Below are 20851 nucleotides of genomic sequence, written 5' to 3' on the forward strand. Positions count from 1 at the left end.
CATAAAATAAAATACATAATATTACAAAGGAAACAAATTATATCAAAATATTGTTACCATAATATTTTTGAAAAATATTCACAGACCCTACGTTAAGAAGTCATGGTAGTAGGAATAGGGGAAAGATTCTGAATATTGTCTTGCCTAATCACTTTCCAGAGAAGGAAAGGCAAAATAATTTACTCAGAGTCACACAACTGGGCAATAACACAGTTAGGATTTGAACCCAGAGTTTCTGTCTTCAAATCAAACTATTTTCCTCTTTACTAGACCAGAACAGGCATATGGACTCAGATCTGAATTTTTAATAGGCTCCATCATTAATATAGCCAATCTAATTGATTTTTTTTTAAAATGCAAAAAAAAAAAAAAAAAAAAAAAACAACTTAGATGATTCAGTCAATAAACTTTTAGACTTCTCCCTTGTGGACTTAAATTTGGCCAAATGCTAGACTTTAAGCTCTCAACATTTGTATTGAATTCACCCACTGTTTGGCCAAATTCAAGCATTTGTGAGACATGAATGATATTTTGTATGTCAATAAATGATATATGTCAAATTAAATTCAAGTCAATTAAATTAAGCCTTTTTGGAAACTCTAGAGTGACAGACACAAAACTTTCACAATCACTACCCTCAAGAAGATTACATTCCATCAAAGGCAAATTATGTATGCATAGAAAAATAAATACTAAAGAGATACAAAAAAATTATCAAGAATGCTTTGAAATCTTTCCATTTTTGTTTAAATGTTAATTATTGTTACTATTATTATTTAAGTGCTAAAGTGGCCCACTGAGAGAGGGCCAGTCTTAGAGACAGTCAAAACCTCTCATCCCAGTTCAGTGACCACAGGCAAGACCATTAAGCAATAAGAGTCACAAATGAATTTCCTACTGTAGGATCTTAGACCTCAAGCTACAAAGGGACCTTGGAGGCCATTTGGTTGGGGACACCCTGATTTTACAAAAGATGATGATGTGCCCAAGTTGGGAATGAAACCTGCGCAACATCATCCAACTACTAGCAAATCAAAATTTAAATTCATGCCCCATAAAACTAGATGCACTCAGCTTTCTACTGCATACAATACTGCCTCCGGTAATTAAATTAAATTGTGGGTAGGTTCTTTTGGGGGGGTCAGGGGAAAATTGATTTTTTTCAACCACGATGATGTGATTTTAACTGCAAACATCTTGCAATTGACTTACAAGCAATGAATGTTGTCTTGTGTCTAAAGGAGAATTTGGAGGAATATAACCCACCATCAATCTGATGAGTTTGGGACTTGGTACTAATTAGTTGGTTAGTAACTGACCAGGCCACATGGTTTAACCCATTGTCTTCCTGGACACAGAGCTGGGGGTGGGAGCAGCAGGAAGCAGAGGAGAGCTAGAAATTAAAAAGCCTGTTTTCCAGGTGTAGTTAAGGAACCCGAGCTTGAGAACATTTAGTACTACCTCAAGCATACATGATCTGTGTTTACATATGGACAGACTGAGGATAAGAATGTGCCATATGTGATTAGATTGAAAAAGGGGTGGAGGTGAGGGAGAAAGGGAAAGGACCTTTTGCACACGGCACATTAAAAGCATAATCTTAATATTCTTCCCAAACCTTAATATTGGAGGAAAAAACACTTTTTTCAGCCTTTATCACGTATGGCCTCAGACTAACTTTCCAAAGTCAGACAGATGCTGCTTTGTTTTGTGAGGAAATGGAGGGGGGGAGGGGGATACCGTCTTTTCCCAATTGTGTCTTACTATTCCCTGAATATTTTTCCTTTGGGATTTCAATAGTTTTACACTCCACACCCCATCTGTAGACAGAGATAAAGATAGATGATATAGATATCAGTAGGGATATATCATAGATCTTGTTTGATTAGAGAAGGTCAGGGAAGGTTTGATGAAAACATACACACATTCACACCTCACTAGACAGACTCGTGTAAAAGTTTCCCAGATCTATTACACAGACAATGATGGTTATGCTGAAAAACAATCCATGAAGTCACATGTATACCATTGTGTATGGCCCAATGTGTATACACATTCAAAGGGTAAGAATGGTCAGACATATAGAATATATAGTTCATAGAATATATGTCCCATGTATGTCCCCAACTATCCTATATATTAAGAATGTTCAAACATATAGAATATATAGTTCATAGAATATATGTCCCATATATGTCCCCAATTATCCTATATCAGGGTGCACATCTTTCTAAATACAAGTTTCTACGGCCTAATCTTCATACTTGAGTAGTTATTTCTGAAATTGTCATATAATTGTCAAATTGTCAAATACTGCCTATTTTCATATGCATTTACACACATGATAATTTTGCAAATGTATCTCCTCTTATATTCTGTATCATGGATGGTGCAGTGAGTGGATAGAATACCGGGGCTGAATTCCAAACCATCTTTGGAATCTCCTGGGGATCTAGTTTCCCTCTGTCTCATTCCGTGGCCCCTGGAGTGCCTTCCCTACGACAAGCAGATCTCTGCGGGCAGCTGCTGTTGGCCCGCCTATTTAATGTCCCCGACGGAGCTGAGCGCCAAGAAGCTGGCCATCGCGTTTGGGGAAATCCATCGGTCATGTGCGCCGCGGAGGCACTGACAGTCCCCAGCTGGAGTCTAACCACATCATTTCATAATCACCCCCTTCCTGCCCCTCCGCGGGTCTGCACCACCCAACCGGAGAGCTTCCTTTACCGGGGGTGGGGGGGGGGAGGAGGTTGGGATGAGACAAGGAAAAGGGGTCCCTTCTATCTGACGCTGCCCGCACCTCTGGGGTCTCTGCCGGACTAGTTCCCTGAGAGTGGAGGGGGGTGGGGAGTGGGGGGGGAGCTCCGGGCTGCGGTGAGATAGGCAGGGCCGTTCCTGACAGCCTCACGTCGGGGCGTCGGGAAAAGGAGCCTCGGGCAAGGGCGTACGCTCCCTCCTCTGCTACCTGCAGCCCTGCTCCTTCCCTGGCGCGGCCCCAACTTTCTCACCTTTCCTCGATAATCAAGAACGATAAAAGGAGGAATCTCAAACGCTCTCTCCCACCCCCAAAGCCACCCCGGGAGACTCCGCTTTGCTCCATAGCATTTAACACCTGGGCTGACGCTTCTCTGCTAGAGGTAAGGGAAGTCGTATTTAATGTGATTCAACTTTTGAAGGTCAGATATAGAGGAAAAGAGGATCTTCCTCCTCCGGGAAATAAAAGATGGGGCTCCACCCTTTCCCCCAGCTAAGGAGATTTAGCTAGCTCTCGTGTTTTCAATCCCTGGCTTTGCAAATCCTCTTTATGAGAAACATTCCCCCAAAACATATACCGAGTGCATACAAGCAGAGAAAAGTGAAACTACAGAAATTGACATGGCGAAGCGTGGGGATAAAATCACTGCAGGGGTCCCGGAAGGCTGGATACTTGTTACCTAAGCGTGGGGAGGGGGGTGGGGAGAGAGAGAGAGACAAGGACGGCGCCTCTCCTTTCACTGTGCAGACAACTCCTTCTAGAACCCAACTCAGCACTTTCTCAAAACCACTAGTACGTGGCAAAGGCTGGGTTAGAAGCCAGCTCTACTGGCCGCCCGGTCTCTCTCCATGTCTTATACTACTTATGGATCATATGTTTAATGCTGTGTCCGGCATAGTCCTGGTCGGTCCATCACGAGATGGGCTGAAGGCTGTAAGGTGTTAATTTACTATTCCCTCTCCACTGCTCCCCCACCCCCATCCCAGTCTATGTAGTCCCTGAAACACTTTTCTTTGTACTAATTAGAAATGTTCTATCCTACTTCTGGGGGAAGAGGGGGAAGGGGGTGGAAGACGGGACAATAAATGTGAATTGTTTCATATGGGTCTGACCAGTTCTTCAGTTGTATGGGTTAGCAATTCTTTGTTATAAAGGAAAGGAGCTTCAACCCCAGTCTAAGAGTTTATAGGGAATTTATAGGGACAGGGAAACGAGTGGTGTAGTAGTCTCTAGTAGGGTAGTGATGATGGTGGTGGTGGTGGTGGTGGTGGTGGTCGTAGTAGTAGGTAGGTAGTAGTAGTAGTAGTAGTAGTAGTAGTAGTAGTAGTAGTAGTAGTAGTAGATAATATATAGTAGGACTAATATGAGAATACCAAGGATAATAACTATATCTGGCAGGTATATGACATTTTATTTCTTACTAGCTATGTGATCCTTAGTTATATTACTTAAATTCTGGGCCTCAGTTTCGCCATTTGCCAAATGAGAGAGTTAGATTGAATGATTTCTGAGTTCTCTTCCAGTTCTGAATCCATGATCTTACTATAACCCGCAAAGCAAAGAAAAAATAAAAATTAAAAAATTTAAAAAAAAAACAGTTGCGGTTGTTTTTGAACGTTTGTAAAGGAATGTGTTATTTCCTCCTGAAAAGAAGGGAATCAAAGATCCCCGGCAAAGGGGTAACTGTAACCTCGTTCCCTGTCAGCTATTTGGGGGAATGGCCCCGGCTGACAGGGCCGGGAAGAGACTAGGTGCTGGAACAGAGCGTGTCCTGCGAGAATTTTCCTGGCCGGTATTTCCTCTAGTAAACTTAACTGCCTCTGAAGCTCCCCTTGGGGTAGGTACAAACTGTTGTTCTTTGTAGGGGTCTGCGTGTAACTGGAAAAACAGACAGTTACAAACTACAGATTGCCTTGAGATTACACGCCTATGATGGGAGTTCGAGAGCAGCACCCCCTGCGGAGTATAAATACTTAGGGAGCGTACATGGAATAGGCAGGGGATTCACCCAATGATGGAGGGAGGAGGGAGAAAGATAGACAGACACAGAAATAGAGAGATAGAGAGGAGGGGAGAGAGAGACGAAGAAAAAGGGGGAGAGAGACCGACAAAGAGGAGGGAAGAGAGACAGAGACAGAAACGCAGAGACACAAAGAGGAGGGGGAGAGAGACCGAGAGAGAAGGGTATGGGAGAGAAACAGACAAAGAGCAGATTCAGACACACAGAGAGAGACAGAGGCAGACAGAGAGGGCAGGAGGGGACGGAGAGGATCACGGTCTGCATTTCTGTTCTTTAGCTTTCTAAATGCCATAGGAAGCGGTACAGGTGTTTCCTCGAGAAGCACGGTCCTGGGTTCGAGCTAGAGCGGTGTGTACAGTATACAGGGGGCTGTTTTAACAAACGGATCTCCTTACTTTGTGATTCTGGTAGGAGGTCACAGCGATAAAAGCCGTCTCTGGGAAGACATGGGTGCAGAAGGCTGTGTTTTTCGAGCCAAATCCATTATTTTCGTCTGCTTTCACGATGTGCAGTCTAGGCTGGTATTTATGCATGGAATTCAGTATAATCTAAAAACAAATTCAAAAAAAGAAAAAGAATCAAAAATCCAGGCTGCATCAGAAAGCATCGTTAGAAATTACTAAAGACAACCTTTTGCAAAATAATAACAATAACAACATTATATACGTTGTATGTTTGGTTGTTTGGGGTCCTTTTTAACAGAGAAAAAGGCAAATAGTTGAGTGGAAAAGATTTCTTTTTCTTTCCAAATGGCATTTTTCACCAGAAATATCCTGGACAATGTTGAGGGAGTATCCCCAAAGGTACACACAACAGTAAATCAGGATACTTAATAAATGCTGCTCAATAAATTAACTCCCTGCTCAGAGAACCTTAAATAACTACTATGATAGTCAGCTCCCATGATTCCTTTTGGGAGGAAACTGGGATGACAACCTGGGAACTGAACAAGGGAGGAAAGGGAAAGAGAGAAGTCTAGCTGGGGCCTGGCGAAGGGGACTTGAGACTTTTGAGGTACTATTCACAGCTTGGTCTCCTGGCTACCTGGTGGGGGTTGGGAATGGATTTCCTTGAGTCCCCATTATATGAGATGAAGCCTATTGTTCCGGGGTACAGAAAGTCAGAAAAAAGCAGGGAAATGGAAAAGTCAAGTAGAGTTGATTAGGAGGGCAACAAAACAAATTTCCCCCTACAGATTTGAACTCTAGAGTGATGTCGTCTAGAAAATAAATCTGTGGGGTTGATTTTTAGATTTCACCCAGAAGATCTTTTTGTTTTAATATTGCAATAGATTTTCATTTATTTTGTTCAATTATTCTCATTTACATTTTGATCTGGTTCTGCCATAGATAATCTCATAAAGCCCAGGGGGCTGATTTGACTTCTTTGGTAGTAGATTTGAAATCACTAAGATCCCTGTTCAAATCCTCCCAATGGGATTTTAATTGACCATTGCAACACCTAATTTTCTCAGTTTTTTTTACGCAATTTCCTAAGCACATCTAGGATACTCGTAGGCACCAAATTGTCTGCCTTTTCAATTTAGAATGATTATGTTTTCTCCCTCCATCACCATCTCTTTATTTAGACTGGGTTTTGAAGTGGCATGTAACAGGGGAGGAGATTCTGTTAACTTCACTGTCTCATTATTATCCCCCATTTCACTTCATTTCCTGGGCTTCTCCCTTTTAAAGTCAGTGACTGATGGGAAGAGGGCAGGTCAGTATATAAAAAATAACCCATTTCATTTCATTTCCTGGGCTTCTCCTTCTAAAGCCAGTGATTGATGAGAAGAGGGCAGGTAAGTAAATAAGAAATGAATAATTTCATAAATGCAAACTTATTTTTAGCATCCCTAATTTAAAAAAAAAATTCATTAAAACACCAATGAATGTATTTTTCATGCTGAGGTCATTTTTTTAATTACCAAACGATCACTTTATTAACAATGACAATAATAATAACAATGTGGTGGCTAGAAAGCTGCTCTTGGATCCAAAAAGTCCTGGAAAAAGGGAAACAGACCCACATTACCGAATGCTCCTCCAGAATTCTGACTTCCTAACAGAGAATAAGCTTTTTGAGGGCAGGCTGTGTTTTCTACACAGCTGCTATCAAAGCAATAGCGACAGATCTTTCTTTAATGGTGCACTAAGATTTGCAAAACAGTTTACCTATAGTATTTATTATCTATTAGGAGGGCAACAAAACAAATTTTGTTTGCAACTAGTCTTTCCTGGTATTATGATTCTCAGCCTTACAGATGAACTTGTGGGTGTCAATATTCATGTCTCTATTTCTAAAGTAGGAATAAAGAAATTCCAGTTCCCTTTCTAAGAGAACGGTTATTAAAATAGACTGTCTGGATGAGGAGTAATAGTAGGAAGAAGAGGAGAGGAAGAGAAAGATGGGGAGGGGGGATTAAAGGAAGAGGAAGACAAAGGCGGTAAAGCTCTTCTCCCAGCCTTCCTTTGGGGATAGGAGTGGGCCCGGTGAAAGGTGAGGAGGGGCCAGCCGTGCCCTGGGATGCCGCAGATGCCCCGGACTCCGAGCTCCGTTCTAATCTCGGGAAGCGGCCGCCGGGCTGCCCGCCTCCCTCCCTCCCTTCCCGGCCCGATGGCGACGCGGAGCCGGGCGCCCTGGCGACCGACCGAGAGACGCAGCTGGGCGCACTAGGCCCGCCGGAGCCCCCAGGCCGGCGCTGCCATCGCCCCGGCTTAACCAAATTGCTTTGACATCCAGGGGCAGTCGCTGGCCATCAACGGGGGAACGATCTAATGGCCTTTAATTTCATTAGGGCGGCCCCCCACCGGGGGCCCAAGCCCCAGCTGGGGCTCTGGGAGTCAGCGGAGGACGGGGGCAGTTTCTGAGTTTCCACCAATTGGAAAAGGGAGGCCTGAAGGCCATCACTGCGGACAATCCACGAGTGCATCTGAGAAAATCCCATGCAGCCGAGATGCCCGGGGAGCAAACCTTAAAAGAGGGAAACGTCCAAGAGATGCGGGATTCTGGGGCCCTTGGACCCCAATTCTAGGGATTGGAAGGAAAGGTATAACTTACTACCAGCCCCCAAACCTGAGCTCGATGCCCCTCTGTTCTCCCTGACTGATATTTAACAATTTAATCCCCTCTCTGAGCTCACAAAATGGGGGAAGAACACGAAGGCAGGGAGCGAAGTGGGGGGTTAGATGGACTAGATCGGGGCTTCTGAAACTTTTCCACTAGAGACCTCTTTTTACTCGAGAAATTTTTACATGACCCTAATATATAGGTATATAAAAATATTTACTGATAATAAACATAATTCCATGACCCCCACATTCGGTTGTGAGACCCCGTATGGGGGAGTAAACCATAGTTTTAGAAGAAGAGATCATTTCTGAGCACTTTACAGGAGCTTGCTGCTAACCCGGGAACCCTATTTGGAGTGGCCTGGAGGATGTCACAGGAGCCCAGGCTGAGTATAAACTGCTTCAGAAAAGCAGATAGGGGTGGGGGAATTGTTGAGAGATGCTCCCTCCTCACCCTGTAAATATTTTGCTTCCACGGAAACATGGTGGGGGGGGAGACACTGGGACTCCCAGGCTCGAAGTGCAGAAAAACAATTGCTGGTACAAGCCCAGACTCAAGCAATCAGTCCAGTGACCTACATGCATGCAAATGTGTCTATGTATTAGATCATGTACATGTATTATATAACATATGTACACATATTTAGGCCAAAGTGTCCCTCCTGAGGGGGGAAAAAAAAGCTACAGTGTCATAGAGTGCTCTGTCTAGAGCTAGGAGTCTAAATCTGGCCTCTGACACTTACTGGCTGTGTGACCCCACCATGGCACTTCCTCTCTGTTTCCTCACCTGAAAAATGGAGATAATAACTGCACCTACCGAAAGTTAAAAAGTATCTTTGCATATCTTTGGAAAAATTAGAGAGAGAGAGAGAGAGAGAGAGAGAGAGAGAGAGAGAGAGAGAGAGAGAGAGAGAGAATGGAGAGAGACAGACAGAGAGAAATAACTGCATCTATGTCCCAAGGTTGTGGAGATCAAATAAGATCATAATTGTGAAGTACTTAACACGGTGCCTGGAACATAATAAGCACTATCTAATAGCCATTATTCTTTTTATAGAATCTAAAGCTCAAAAGAAGCCTCAGAGGTGATCATTGAACACCTACCCTATCCCCATTTACAGATGGAAAAAAAAAAACTGAAGGGTAGAGAAATGACTTACTAAAATCATACACAAGCACTAAACAGCAGTCGGGATTTAACCCCTTTACTTCAGTCCTGGGTTCTTTACCATATTCCTGCCCCATGGACCTTGAGAGGGAATGGGGGTGGGGATGGGGTGGGGTCTATTCTCCTTCTCCTGGGCTTCCTTCCCAATTCCCTTGTATTTTTCATTGTCCCAATATGGCCTTTTTGCTTCTCAGAGGGCCCCACATCCCAAAATGCATCATGTTCACTCTCCTGGGAGCACAAATGAACAAGGCTGTGGGACTCCATTTGGAAGGTCAAGATTTTAAGTGAGACACCTCACCCAAGTCCCATTAAACTCTCTCCTTCCTGCCTAGGCCCCAGTGAATTTGGTTCAGGCCTTCAGGCCCTAACAACATTAGTCTCCTCCCCGGACACGAATAACAGTTCACAGGACTTTTTTAAGAGTTCAAATAATCTTAAACCTGATGGAGTCCCAGAATTAGCCCTTTCCCACACCCTTCCTCAGGTGGAGGTTGTGACCTACACATACCTCCCTGAATTTTACAGAGATTCAAGGACTTCTGGACCATTTTTATCACATAGTAGATCTATTTAATTCACTTTGCTTCAATTTGGAAGGTGGTTGGTCTAGAGAAATGAAATAGGAAGGCTGTTCAGGGCTTGTTTCCAACACTCCTTCTGCATAAAAGTCTTTCCTGGTGCTACCAGCTGTTAGTGTCTTCCTCTCTTGTTACTTTACTTCTGCTCTATTAGATTTAGATCTGGAAAGGACCTTAGAGGCCATAAAGAATAATTGTTAATAAGAATAATAGTTAACATTGATATAGCACTTATTATGTGCCAGGCATTTTGCTAAGACCTTTACAGTCATGAACTTATTTGATCCTCTCAACAACCCTGGGAATTAGAAGCCATTATCACCCTCATTTTACTGATGGGAAAACTGAGGCAAATAGGTAAAATGACTTGATAGGGTTACACAGCTAGTAAATGTCAGAAAAATGAGTTTTGAATTCAGGTCTTCATGACAAGAGGTAAGACAATCTATCCACTTTATCACCTTATTGCCCTTCACTTTACACTAGTAAACTGAGCTACAGATATGTTAAGTGATTTTTCCACTGGCACACAACTAGTAAGCAATTTAGGCAAGGATTGAACCTGGGTCTTCCTGTTCCCAATTCAGCTTTTTATCCAGTAAATACTTTATATAAAAGTCTTTGACATACAGAAGTGCTGCTACGTAAATGTCAATTCCAGGACACCATTGCCAGGACAGTCTGGGTCTGTAATTCATTGGTGTGGAAAAGTGCCTTAGAGAATACTTCCTCTATACATACAGATCAGCTAATTGTGAGGATGTTTGGGCCTCAGGACCCCTTAGAATTATCATTATTGAGGAACCCCCTCCCACCAAGAAGCTTTTATGTGGTCATATCAACTGATAGCTACCATGTTGGAAATTAAAATGTTGTAATATTATTATGACTAGCTTTGATCTCAAAGATTCCTGAAAGGTGTCAGGGAGCCCTAGAGAGAGGTGCTTAGGGGCAGTAGGAATCACTAGGAATTAAATAACTTGACCAAGATCATACAGCAAGTATAAATTAGAAGTAGTATTTGAATCCAGGTTTTCCTGACTGCACACTATGCTTTGCTGTATATAATTTCTGCCTTTATTGTTAACATTATTATCATCATCTTCATGGTAGATCAGGATCCTTATACCTTATTTGGGACTTGCTTCCATCCTACCTAAAGTACTTGTTATCATATATTATAACTCTGATGTCTTACTCACTAGTCAAATGGAGGACTAAGAGAAAGTCTGGGTTTTTCATAAACTTAGTATCTTCCCTATCACCCCCCACCAAGCAACCAGTATAGGGTTCTGCAAATAATAAGTGCTTAATAAATATTCATTGACTACTTAGGCCTCCTGTTTGCCTCAGGAAATAGAAAAAAGGCATAATTCTTGTCTTCAAGGAAATGACATTCTAACAGTGACTCAAGGTCTTGTACCTGTCTTTTGGATTCTATGACAATTATGGTTAAAGGTCCAGCTTGTCCCCAGTGACTGATGAATCAGTATACCAAAAATCTGGCAGCTCCCTCCCTTTCTCCCCAAGGTCCTTATGACCCAAGCCAAGTATACAATTCATAAGCTGATAGGGATCTGTGTTTGGGACTGGACTGGGAAAGAGCATTGCTGCCCAAGTCAACAAATCCCAGTCTCAGTTCTCTAGACTCCTATTACCCACAGAGGGACCAATCTGGGGGATGCTAGATGGAATATGGATGCAATGTTGTCTTGGATAAGAGTGCCCAGGCTGAGCTCTACTGGGCAGTTTAAAACTTGGATTTGCAAAACCAGGACAGAAATTGTCATAGGAGACAAGGAAGGAAGATGAGTTGGTGGAGAGAGAAAGGGAAAGAATACAGAGGAAAGATAGAAAGGGAACAAAAAAGGGGAAAGATAAGAAAGAAAAAAGAAGGGAAGAAAAGAAGGGATCGATTTTTAAAAGAGGAAAATTAGAAAGAGAAAAAGAAGAAAGGGATAAAGAATAGAAAAGAAGAGGACTACAAGGAAGGAAGAATGTAGCAGGATAAAGGAAAAGAAGAATCAAGAAAGGAATGAGAGGAATAACAGACAGGAATGAGACTAGAGAAAGACAAGAAGAAGAGCTAGCAACACCAGATGCCTGTTACTCACATGTCCAAATGGGTCCAGATGATTATTGGTGAGCTTCAGTTTCTGAAAAGAGACCAGCTGCCGCATCCAGTGGGCACCTGTGGCTGGAGAATCGGGGTGCACATACAGCCGTCCAGGCATGGCAGGCTCTGCTTTCCCAGTCACAGACCTAGCCCCAAAGGAAATTCCAGTCCACTGAGTCCAAGCACCAAGGAGGCTAATGGCCCAGCTTAGTCCAGCCCACCAAGTGAACCTGGCCAGCCACTAGCTCATATCAAAAGGCCGTTTTACACTACAGAAAGTTGGCCTTCTGTTTCTCATCCAGAATGTTTTTTTTTTTCTTCTTGTTTCCTTCAAGCTACTGTGGATCTAATATAATCCCTCCCCTGCAACTCTTATGATGCTCTGCCAGGAACTCACCATCTCCTAGGGCAAGCCCCATTTTGCATACTCAGGGCTTCATTTTTCCTTGCCTCCCATTTTTATCTTTCTTTCATTTCTGGCACCCTTAAATTCACCTGGGTCACAATGCCACCTCAATCAAATCACCAAAGATTTGAAACAGGAGCCAGAAATCCCTTCTAGGGATTTTCAAGTGCTCTCAAGACTTCTCTCATTCCAAGAAAAAGGCCCTTAGGTCCCTTCTGCCATCTCCGGCTTCCCCTAGCCCTTTAGCTCACTTAAATACCAAGTCTGTGGTTTAATAAAAGTCATGTTCAAAGCAGGTAACTCATTAAAAAAAATAAATAGCCTTGTGCAGATTTTATGTTAAGAAACACCTCTTTCACCTAGAAATATGCTCTGTAAGTAGGGCCATGTATCTGGAAATAATGGGGGTGGGACTGGAATTCTGTCTACATATCTTCTCCCCTCCCCCAGATGCCTACCATTTATTATCTGCAAATTTGTATCTGTGGTCGTCAGCTGGTACAATATCCATGAGCAGGATGTACTTCGTTTTGGGATTCAGTCCAGTGACCTTGACTTTGTAACTGGGGAACATACGCCTAAAGAGAGGGAAGGCAGAAAGGCAAAAGAGATGGGGAAAAGAAAGAGGGACCCAAGGGAAAAGGGAAGAGAAGGAGGGAAGTGAAGGAAGTCAGGCAGACACAGAAAACAGAAAGAGGAGATAGGGCAATAGAGAGATAGAAGCAGAGACAGAGGAGAGATATAGAGAGAAGAAAGACAAAGGGAAGAGGAGGAGGGGGAAGAAAAGGAGGGTGGAAAGAAGGAGAGAAAAACAGTAATAAAAGACAAAAAAAATAAGGAAGAGGAGATTTGCATGGAGACAAAAAAGAGAGAACAGGAGGTTTGAAGGGAGAAAAGGAGGAGGAAAAAGAGATGGGGAGAAGACAGAATAACTGATTAATACTAATATAAAGATCAGAGCTGTCGCATCACACGGTGCAGCAGAAGGGATTGATCCCGGGTAAAGCCCGATTTCCAAATCCACGCCAGTACTGATCCAGCCCAGGTTTTCCTGCTTATTTTGAGAACAGGGATGGAGGCGGGGGCCAAGGAACAGAGGAGGTGTAGTGGGGGAGAACTACGGCGCGATCTCGAAGAAGGAAAAGCCAAGAAGGCTGCCTCTTTTTGTTGATTCGTTTGGAATACAGAAAGTTCACCACCACTACAACCGTTTCCCTGCTCGCGCGCGCGCGCGTACACACACACACACACACACACACACACACACACACACACACACACACACATCCATTTCAACTTCTTAGCTCCTGCTAAATTTAGTTCCCGGACGCAAGTCTTTCAGGAAAGTGAAGGAGGAAGCTCGCTCCATAGTAACCTCTCCTCTTTGAGTTGTTACTGCTGGTGGCGATAACGGTCTGGGAGTGCACACGTGCACACGGGCTCCCGTGGAGACCCCGGAAACACACGTGCACGCAGGATCCCGGGGAGACCCCCAAATGACACACACATGCCCACCGCCCAAGGGAATTTACAGATGTCTCATTCTGACCCCACCCGCACTATCCACATCCACACACAGAGACAGTAGGCAGTAGGCCTTCTCCCGATCAGTGCAATGCTCTTCCTAGACCCGTTTGCTGGGGAAAGGGGAGAAAGAAGGGGAACATATGCGTATATTAAGCTCTTATTTTGTGCCAAGCGCTTTCCAAATATTATTATTTCATCGCTTGTAATTTTGAAACTGATTCCCCCATTTGCCTCTTTTCCTCCTTGCTTTCTCCCCTTTCCCTTTTTTTCCCTCTCTCCTTTTCTTCCTTCCCCCATTCTCCTCCTTACATTGTGTCTGTGTCTCTCTGTCTCTGTGTGTGGGTGTCTCTGTCTCTGTATCTCACTCTGTCTCTGTGTGTCTCTGTATCTCGCCTCTCCTCTTTCTTTTTTCATTATCCTCTTTTTCCCCTCCTTTTTTATCCCCTTCTCTTCCACCCTAACTCTGCACTCACTCCAATGGTCTCTAACCTGCTTGGACCCCATCAAGGGGAGGGAGGGAGCAAACCGAAAACGTTATCCCTTTTGGAAAAGATACAAATAGCTCTTAGCTCTCTGGCTAGATCAGGCTTCTGCCTGTGAGTTCTGCATGGGGGTCGACGACAGTCTCCTTGGGACAACGGGTTCCAGTTGCCTGGGAAAGGAGCCCGGTTGGTGTTGCCTCCCAAAGGCAGGCAGGCAGGCAGGATGGAGGTGAGGGGGGTGGGGGGAAGAGCATTTGAAGCCAAACTGGGGAGGGGGCGTCCGCCCCCTCCTGCTTCCCTCCATTCTCTTCGGAAGGTAACCAGAGTCTCCCTATGTTTATGCACCACGGTTTGAGCTTGGAAGGGTAGTTTGCAATCCTTTTATAGTGAAATCTTTCCTGGAGACTATGCTGGGCCCATGGCCTCAGCTTCCAAAACGGAATAGGAGGAAAGTCTGCCTTTTTTTCCCCTTTCTTTTTTACTGTAAACAGACCGGTAATATATCACTCGGGCCCTTCGGCGTGGCGGGGACAGAGACATTGTTTAATTCCAAATAATAATAAATGTCAAATTTCTCCCAGTTTACTGCGGAACAGGCCTTGGGTGTGTAAGGGGGGGAGGAGGGGTGAAGGGATCCTTCCCCTCTGAGCCAGAGCCTGTCTGCCTTCAGGCCTTAGGCAAGTCAGATCCGTTTGAAGACGGTCCCCAGTCCATTCAGCACCCGGGGCCGGAGGAAGGGAGTGGGGAATCACCGGTCAGAGTCCGAGGTGAGGGCACGGATTGGCTGGGGGTGGGTTTCCTTAAATCAGCCAGGCGAGGAGAATTCGGGGCAAGCAACACTAGGCGAGCCTCCTCCGCCAGGCGGGCTAACCTTCTCGCTCAGCCCTGAAGGGCTTTTAACAGCGACTCCGGGGTGAGTGTCTATTTGTGAGAGCTGCCGTGTTTATCTGTGTCTGTATAAAGAGCTCAGCAGAGCCTCGTCTACGTTTCAAAGGCTTCGGCTGCTTCCTATAAACAATGAGAGAGGTAGCGAATACATTCAACATTCGGGATTTGGCAAACGGGTGGGACCCTGGAAAGATGCCAAGCTTGGGGGCAAGGAGGGGGAAGAGGAGCGAAAAAAATTTGGACTCGTGCTTCATTAAATGGAATCTCTCTCTCTCTCTCTCTCTCTCTCTCTCTCTCTCTCTCTCTCTCTCTCTCTCTCTCTCTCTCCCCTTCCTTCCCTGTCTCTTTCTTTCTGTCTCTTTCTCTCCTCTGTCTCCCACTGTCTCCCCATTCTCTCTTCATCTCCCATTTGTTTCCCCCATCTCTCAAACTTCTGATTCTTTTCTTTCTTTCATTCTCTCTCTTCTCCATCCCTCATTTCTCCCTCTTTTCATCTTTCCAAGTTTCTGTCCTCTGCCTTAATCTCTTTCTTCTCCCTCTGTCTTGCCTCACCCTGTTTCTTTCGATCTTTCCTTCAATACTTCCCACTCTCCCCCAATCCCATCTCTTCCTATTTTTTTTCATTTATGTTGATCTCACTGTCTCCTCTTTTCTCTCTCAATCGCTCTCGTTTCTCACCTCCCTCCAGCCCCCCACTTTCTTCCCTTTCCTTCTGTCCCTCAGACTGCCTATCCGCATCTCGTTCTCTCAATCTCACCTCTCTCGATTTCTCTTTCCCCCACCCCACCTCCCTCTCTCTCTTTTCTCTCTTTCTCTCATTACTAATCCCTTAAGATATCATGCTCTCTGGAGCCCTTTCTTCTGTCTATATACGAGGTGGAAGAGGAGCCAAATTTCCGGAGCTGAAGAGTTGACTTTCCCTCCCCCCGACTCTCCTCCAGTTTGTCTGAGATCAATGGATGAATTTTCACAAGGTTAAAAAAAAAAGTAACTAGTGAAAATTTATCTCTTTTTTTGCCTTTTATAAAAATAGGCTCCCCCTCCCCCTTCCCTTTTCTTTCTCTCTCCTCATACTCTTCACATTCGACTTTCTCTTTAAGACCAAGACAATCAATGTCTTACCTTCCTGCTTTAGTGATGATCATTTCGGTCCCCACTTCATGAAATTTTAGCCACAGTTCTCGCTCGTGTAAAAACACTTTGATCCCCTCCATGCCCTGCAAGACAAGAAGAAGAATAAGACCACAGAAAGCCATCGAAATCCCCATTGGCTCTTCACCTCAGTCCTGGAGTCCCAAAGGGAAATGATAAACTTACCCCCCCCCCAACCACTACTCTTTCTTACTCTTACACCCAAGTCTCAGTTTTCTGCAGGCCTCCTTATCCGAGCTGGTCCCCTGCCTACAGTGTGGAATGAAGATCCAGGCTTCTCAGAAGCCCGAGATAGATGCCCCAGGAAGGTAGAGCAGAAAGTAGTCCCTCCCTCCTTCATCCCCTTCTTGTATTCTCTGGGCAAATCAAAGGAAGAGACCAGGTAGGCATCCTGGAGGTGGCAGCAGGGTGAAGAACCCTCCGTTTTTAGGTTGGTGTCTGTGGAATATGTTGACTGTGCCCGAGGTATGAGAAAGGGAGTGCCAGTCAGTGAGTGCTAGAATAAACTAGTCAGAGGGTGAGACAAGAAACGGAAATATAGCCAATTGAAGCCCCCATTTCAAAAAAAAAAGAAAGAAAGAAAGAAAGAAAATAGAAGAAACTTAAGTTACTTTCTAATGGAAACAGACGTATTTAAAAGTACATGCACGCAGACACATGTATATAAGGAGAGTTAAAGGAGGTTTGTGATCAATTGAATTCCCCCCCCCCCATCCTTTTAAGAAAATTAGAAGTGGCCCCTTTCTGACAAAGATCTCTTCTCCAAACGGTCATCAAGTTGAATGGGGTAGGACTGAATTGATAAAATTTCTCCCTGAACAACATCCTCACACATATACATGTAATATATGTACACATAAATACAAAAGTATGCACACATTCACGGAGAGAACAACTAACTAAACTTTATTTAAATACCTCTTTTAAATTATTTATTTCAAAAGGGGGAACTGTTTCCAAGTTCACCTTACAGGAACCTTGGATACAATCACAAGGCTGATGGGAAGGAGATTGGAATGAGGGAATGAAGGGTTAAGAAAATGCTATCTAGTAACTCAGGCATTCTAGGTAAACTGTATCCATGAAAAAAAGATAGAAAGAAAGAAAGAGAGAAAGGAAAGAAAGAAAGAAAGAAAGAAAGAAAGAAAGAAAGAAAGAAAGAAAGAAAGAAAGAAAGAAAGAAAGAAAGAGAAAGAAAGAACGAGAAAAAAGGAAAAAAGAAAGAGAAGGAACGAGAAAAAAGAAAGAGAAGGAACGAGAAAAAAGAAAAGAAGGAAGGAAAGGAAAAGAGAAAAAAGGAAGGAAGGAAGGAAAGGGAAAAAAAGAAATTACTTTTACTCCTTAGAAACCTTACCTGCTCTTAGATGAAATTATGAGTAAGATTCACAGCAATAATCAGTGATTAGAAAGGCCCAGGGGTTCTCAGGTCATTTTTATGCACTGGGAGAATTGCTACCATGCATGAAATATAGGGGCCTACTCTGGCAGACCCACCTACCCCCATCTATCGAAACCTCTTTGCCTCTTTGCTTCAGCAAAGAAAAGTCAGTCTCTAAATAGGCAAGAAAATAAGGCAATTCACATACATGTGAGAATATACATAGATAAATATGCTTATATTTATCTATGCATATACATATTCATGTGAAGTTTTCTACAATGGAGCCCGACTACAGTTTTAGATCTTAATTTTAAAACTTCCACATTGTGAAACGAAATCTATTTGAGTTTTGCAACTATAAAATTATTATAAAAGATGGTTAAAATTATTTTTAAATAAACAAATTCAGCATCCAAATATGAGGCACTATCATCTTCCCTCACTGTATGCAAAAGCTGAAGCAGACTTTGTAACGAGTATGTGTGTATTTATAGAGATACACAAAGAGAACCTTTCAAGGAAATAAAATTCACATTAATAAAAAGGTTGTATAAATCCAAGGCTCACATTAGCAGAATTCGTTTCACATTCAGCATATGAGGCCCTTAAAAAAGAAAAAGGGAAGGAAAGATATGGAGAGCAGGAGAGAGAGAGAGAGAGAGAGAGAGAGAGAGAGAGAGAGAGAGAGAGAGAGAGAGAGAGAGAGAGAGAGAGAGAGCTACAGAGACCTCTAAAACCCTGTCCGTTTCTCTCTAGTTTAAAAAGACAGAACAATATGTTTTCTTGTATTTACCCCAGGCATTCTGGCCTACTTTCCTTTTAAAGGCTTAGGTTCAAGCGGAGCCAGATTAAGACAGGTCCTCGCCGGTCTGAAGGTAAAAGACCTGGAAGAAGATCCCTGTTGCAGCGTGAGCGAGTCTCAGGTCAATTTCTTTCTCCAAATTCACGGTAAATGATTCCAAAAGCACATCTCTCCAGTGATTAAAAAAATAAATAAATAAGAGGAGAGACGAGAATCGAGGACAGAGACAGACACGTACAACAGAAAAAGAGACAGAGATACAGAGAGATGGGGGGAGGGAAGGAGGAAGGGAGGAGAGAGAATGAGAAGAGTAAGAATGAAAGAGAATAAAAAGCAGGAGGGGTGGAGAAGCGAGAGCCTCCAAGAGCAACCGCTCTGAAGATCTGAGGAAGGGTCAAAACCATTTCTCAAAGTGTGTCTAGGAGTGAACGCTGACCTCCCGATTTAATGAGCTTTTCAGAGCCGCGTCTACACCCGCAAAGGGAAGCAGAGCATTAACCAGAGACGTCGGCTTGGTTTCCTACCAGATGGGCTGTTTCAAAAGGAAATTTGGGGGCCTCGATTGCCTAATTATTTTCTCGTTCTGATCATTGTGCTTTCTTGGGCGGAGGAAGCTCTAAAAATAAACAAATAAATAAACGAACGAACCAAGTCCAACCCAGAAGCCACGGAAAGCTGTCTAGAGTTCCCCCCGTGGGGTTGATGGGATTCAGGGAGAAATGCAGCCTCGGATCTTTGGCCTGAGCTGATGTTCCCAGCGTGGGGGCTCCACGGGAGTCCCCGGAGCAAGCTTACCTGCTGGGTGAAAGCCGCCTGAGGAGACGCGGGAGCTTTGCTGCTACTCCCCAGAGGGTTCTCCTGCTTGGCCTCGGGAGGCAGCTCCTTAGATTCGGCCTCCAGGGGCGTGTGGGGGAGGCCAAAGGCTTCGTCGGCGTCCGCCATGGTCCGCGTTGCCCTCGTTGGGTCCTCCGCTGCAGCCGCAGCCCAGGAGGGAAGGGCGGGTGGAAGGAGGGAAGGGAAAAGGGAAAAGGGAAAAATGGAAAATGCTCAGATGGCTTGAAAGGAGCAGATTCAGGGAAGACTTGACGGAGAGGGTCGGCCCCAGGGAGGTCTGCGTGGCCTGGCTCTCCAGCACCTACTCGCCTCTGCTCCAAACCAGAGTGTCTTTGGTTTATTGTAATTATAATTATTATTACTGGGCACAATATCTTGTGAAATGCTGCGCGTCAGACAGAAGGAGCCGGCAAGCGACCTATCTGCGCGGCGATAAGCAAGCTGCTCGTCAAATTTGTCTGGACTTCTGGAAAGGCCAATAAAGATAAGAGTTCGGTATTTTGGGAAGCGCTTGGGTAGGACCCAAAAAAATCCAGCGCTCCTTTTTTTTTTTTTAAACAAGATTGGCGGAGACTGCCTTTGACTCCTCCTTCCGAACCTCTCCGTCTGACTCCTTGGACCTCATCCCCCCCCTTTCCGCCCCCCCCCCGAAAACGACGCTCTCCTATAACCCGTCTCTTGCAAAAAGTGAGCTAAAAAACATCCTTGGCCAGGCCGCGCCTGCCTTGAGTTCGAAAGACTGTCCCGAATTGTGCAAATCAGGTGCAAATAAAATATATATATTTTCCCCCCTCGGTGCCCACCAGAGGTGGCCTTCGGAGCAAGGAGGCTTTTGGTGGGAAATGAGGTTATACAGACTCTCGGTGCAGTGGCTCCCTCGGATCGTGGGGTCACAGGACTAGGGGCTTAAGTTCTGAAGGGACCCCGGTGATCTTTTCTTTCAAATCTCTCATTTTTCAGAGGAGGACCACGAGGCCAGGGTCACACACGGTCAACCGAATACATCTCCGATTTAGACGAATGGCTAGAGATCTATTAATATTCTCGAGTTCACAAACGAGTGTAACCGTCACATTCAAACCCGAGGCCTCTCAAGGGACCCCCTAAGAGAACGCAGGGTTAGAGGCCTGGGGCTTGCCAACCAAGAGATCAACGGCCATGATTAGCCGAATCCTAAACGTCTACCTAGGATACAAATAAATAGGGTCCAGTGCACGATTTCGCCAGCTCTAGAACGAGCGGGTTCCAAACGCGGTCGACGGAAGACCGCAGAAAGGCGAAATGAATTTAGGGCCTCCCGGCCTGAAGAACCTAAGAGCCAGCGGTGCCCTCGGTCCCTGATCTGAGATGAGTGTAGTCCTCTGCACGAACAATTTCTACGCAAAAACATCTGTATAGTCGACACACACACACACACACACACACACACCCCACTCCAAACAACACCGTGAAGAAAGATCTGATATTCCTACTCTGCCCATTTGGCAAGATCATTCTAACCGTTATAGTATCGTGAAGAATGAAAACGAATTCACTATCAGTCTAAGGAATAATAATCGTGTCACTCTTATTAACAATGATAATTAAATTCCAAACTCCATCGAATTTAAAAGATGAGAATAAAATGTCATTCTTATTCATTCTCAAATATCAATGCGACAATAACTACAT

At 44.3% G+C, this 20851-nt stretch overlaps 1 protein-coding gene across 3 annotated transcripts in view; it reads right to left on the reverse strand.

Moving 5' to 3' along the window:
- The window catches only part of TBX5 (T-box transcription factor 5), a 56536-nt gene that overhangs the window by 31245 nt on the left and 4440 nt on the right, over positions 1 to 20851 (reverse strand). For 2 of the 3 annotated variants that reach the window (XM_051972859.1, XM_051972861.1), the window contains exons 2-6: positions 19142 to 19317; positions 16134 to 16228; positions 12573 to 12692; positions 11707 to 11854; positions 5168 to 5320 (exon numbers count right to left, since the gene is read on the reverse strand). In XM_051972859.1, the coding sequence (XP_051828819.1) occupies positions 5168 to 5320; positions 11707 to 11854; positions 12573 to 12692; positions 16134 to 16228; positions 19142 to 19288 (663 nt within the window). In that variant the 5' untranslated portion in view covers positions 19289 to 19317. Of the gene's footprint in view, positions 1 to 5167; positions 5321 to 11706; positions 11855 to 12572; positions 12693 to 16133; positions 16229 to 19141; positions 19769 to 20851 lie in introns of those variants that run through there. The other variant, XM_051972860.1, reaches the window with a different exon arrangement.

This window comes from Antechinus flavipes, chromosome 1 (assembly GCF_016432865.1).
Source record: "Antechinus flavipes isolate AdamAnt ecotype Samford, QLD, Australia chromosome 1, AdamAnt_v2, whole genome shotgun sequence".
Lineage (NCBI taxonomy): Eukaryota > Metazoa > Chordata > Mammalia > Dasyuromorphia > Dasyuridae > Antechinus > Antechinus flavipes.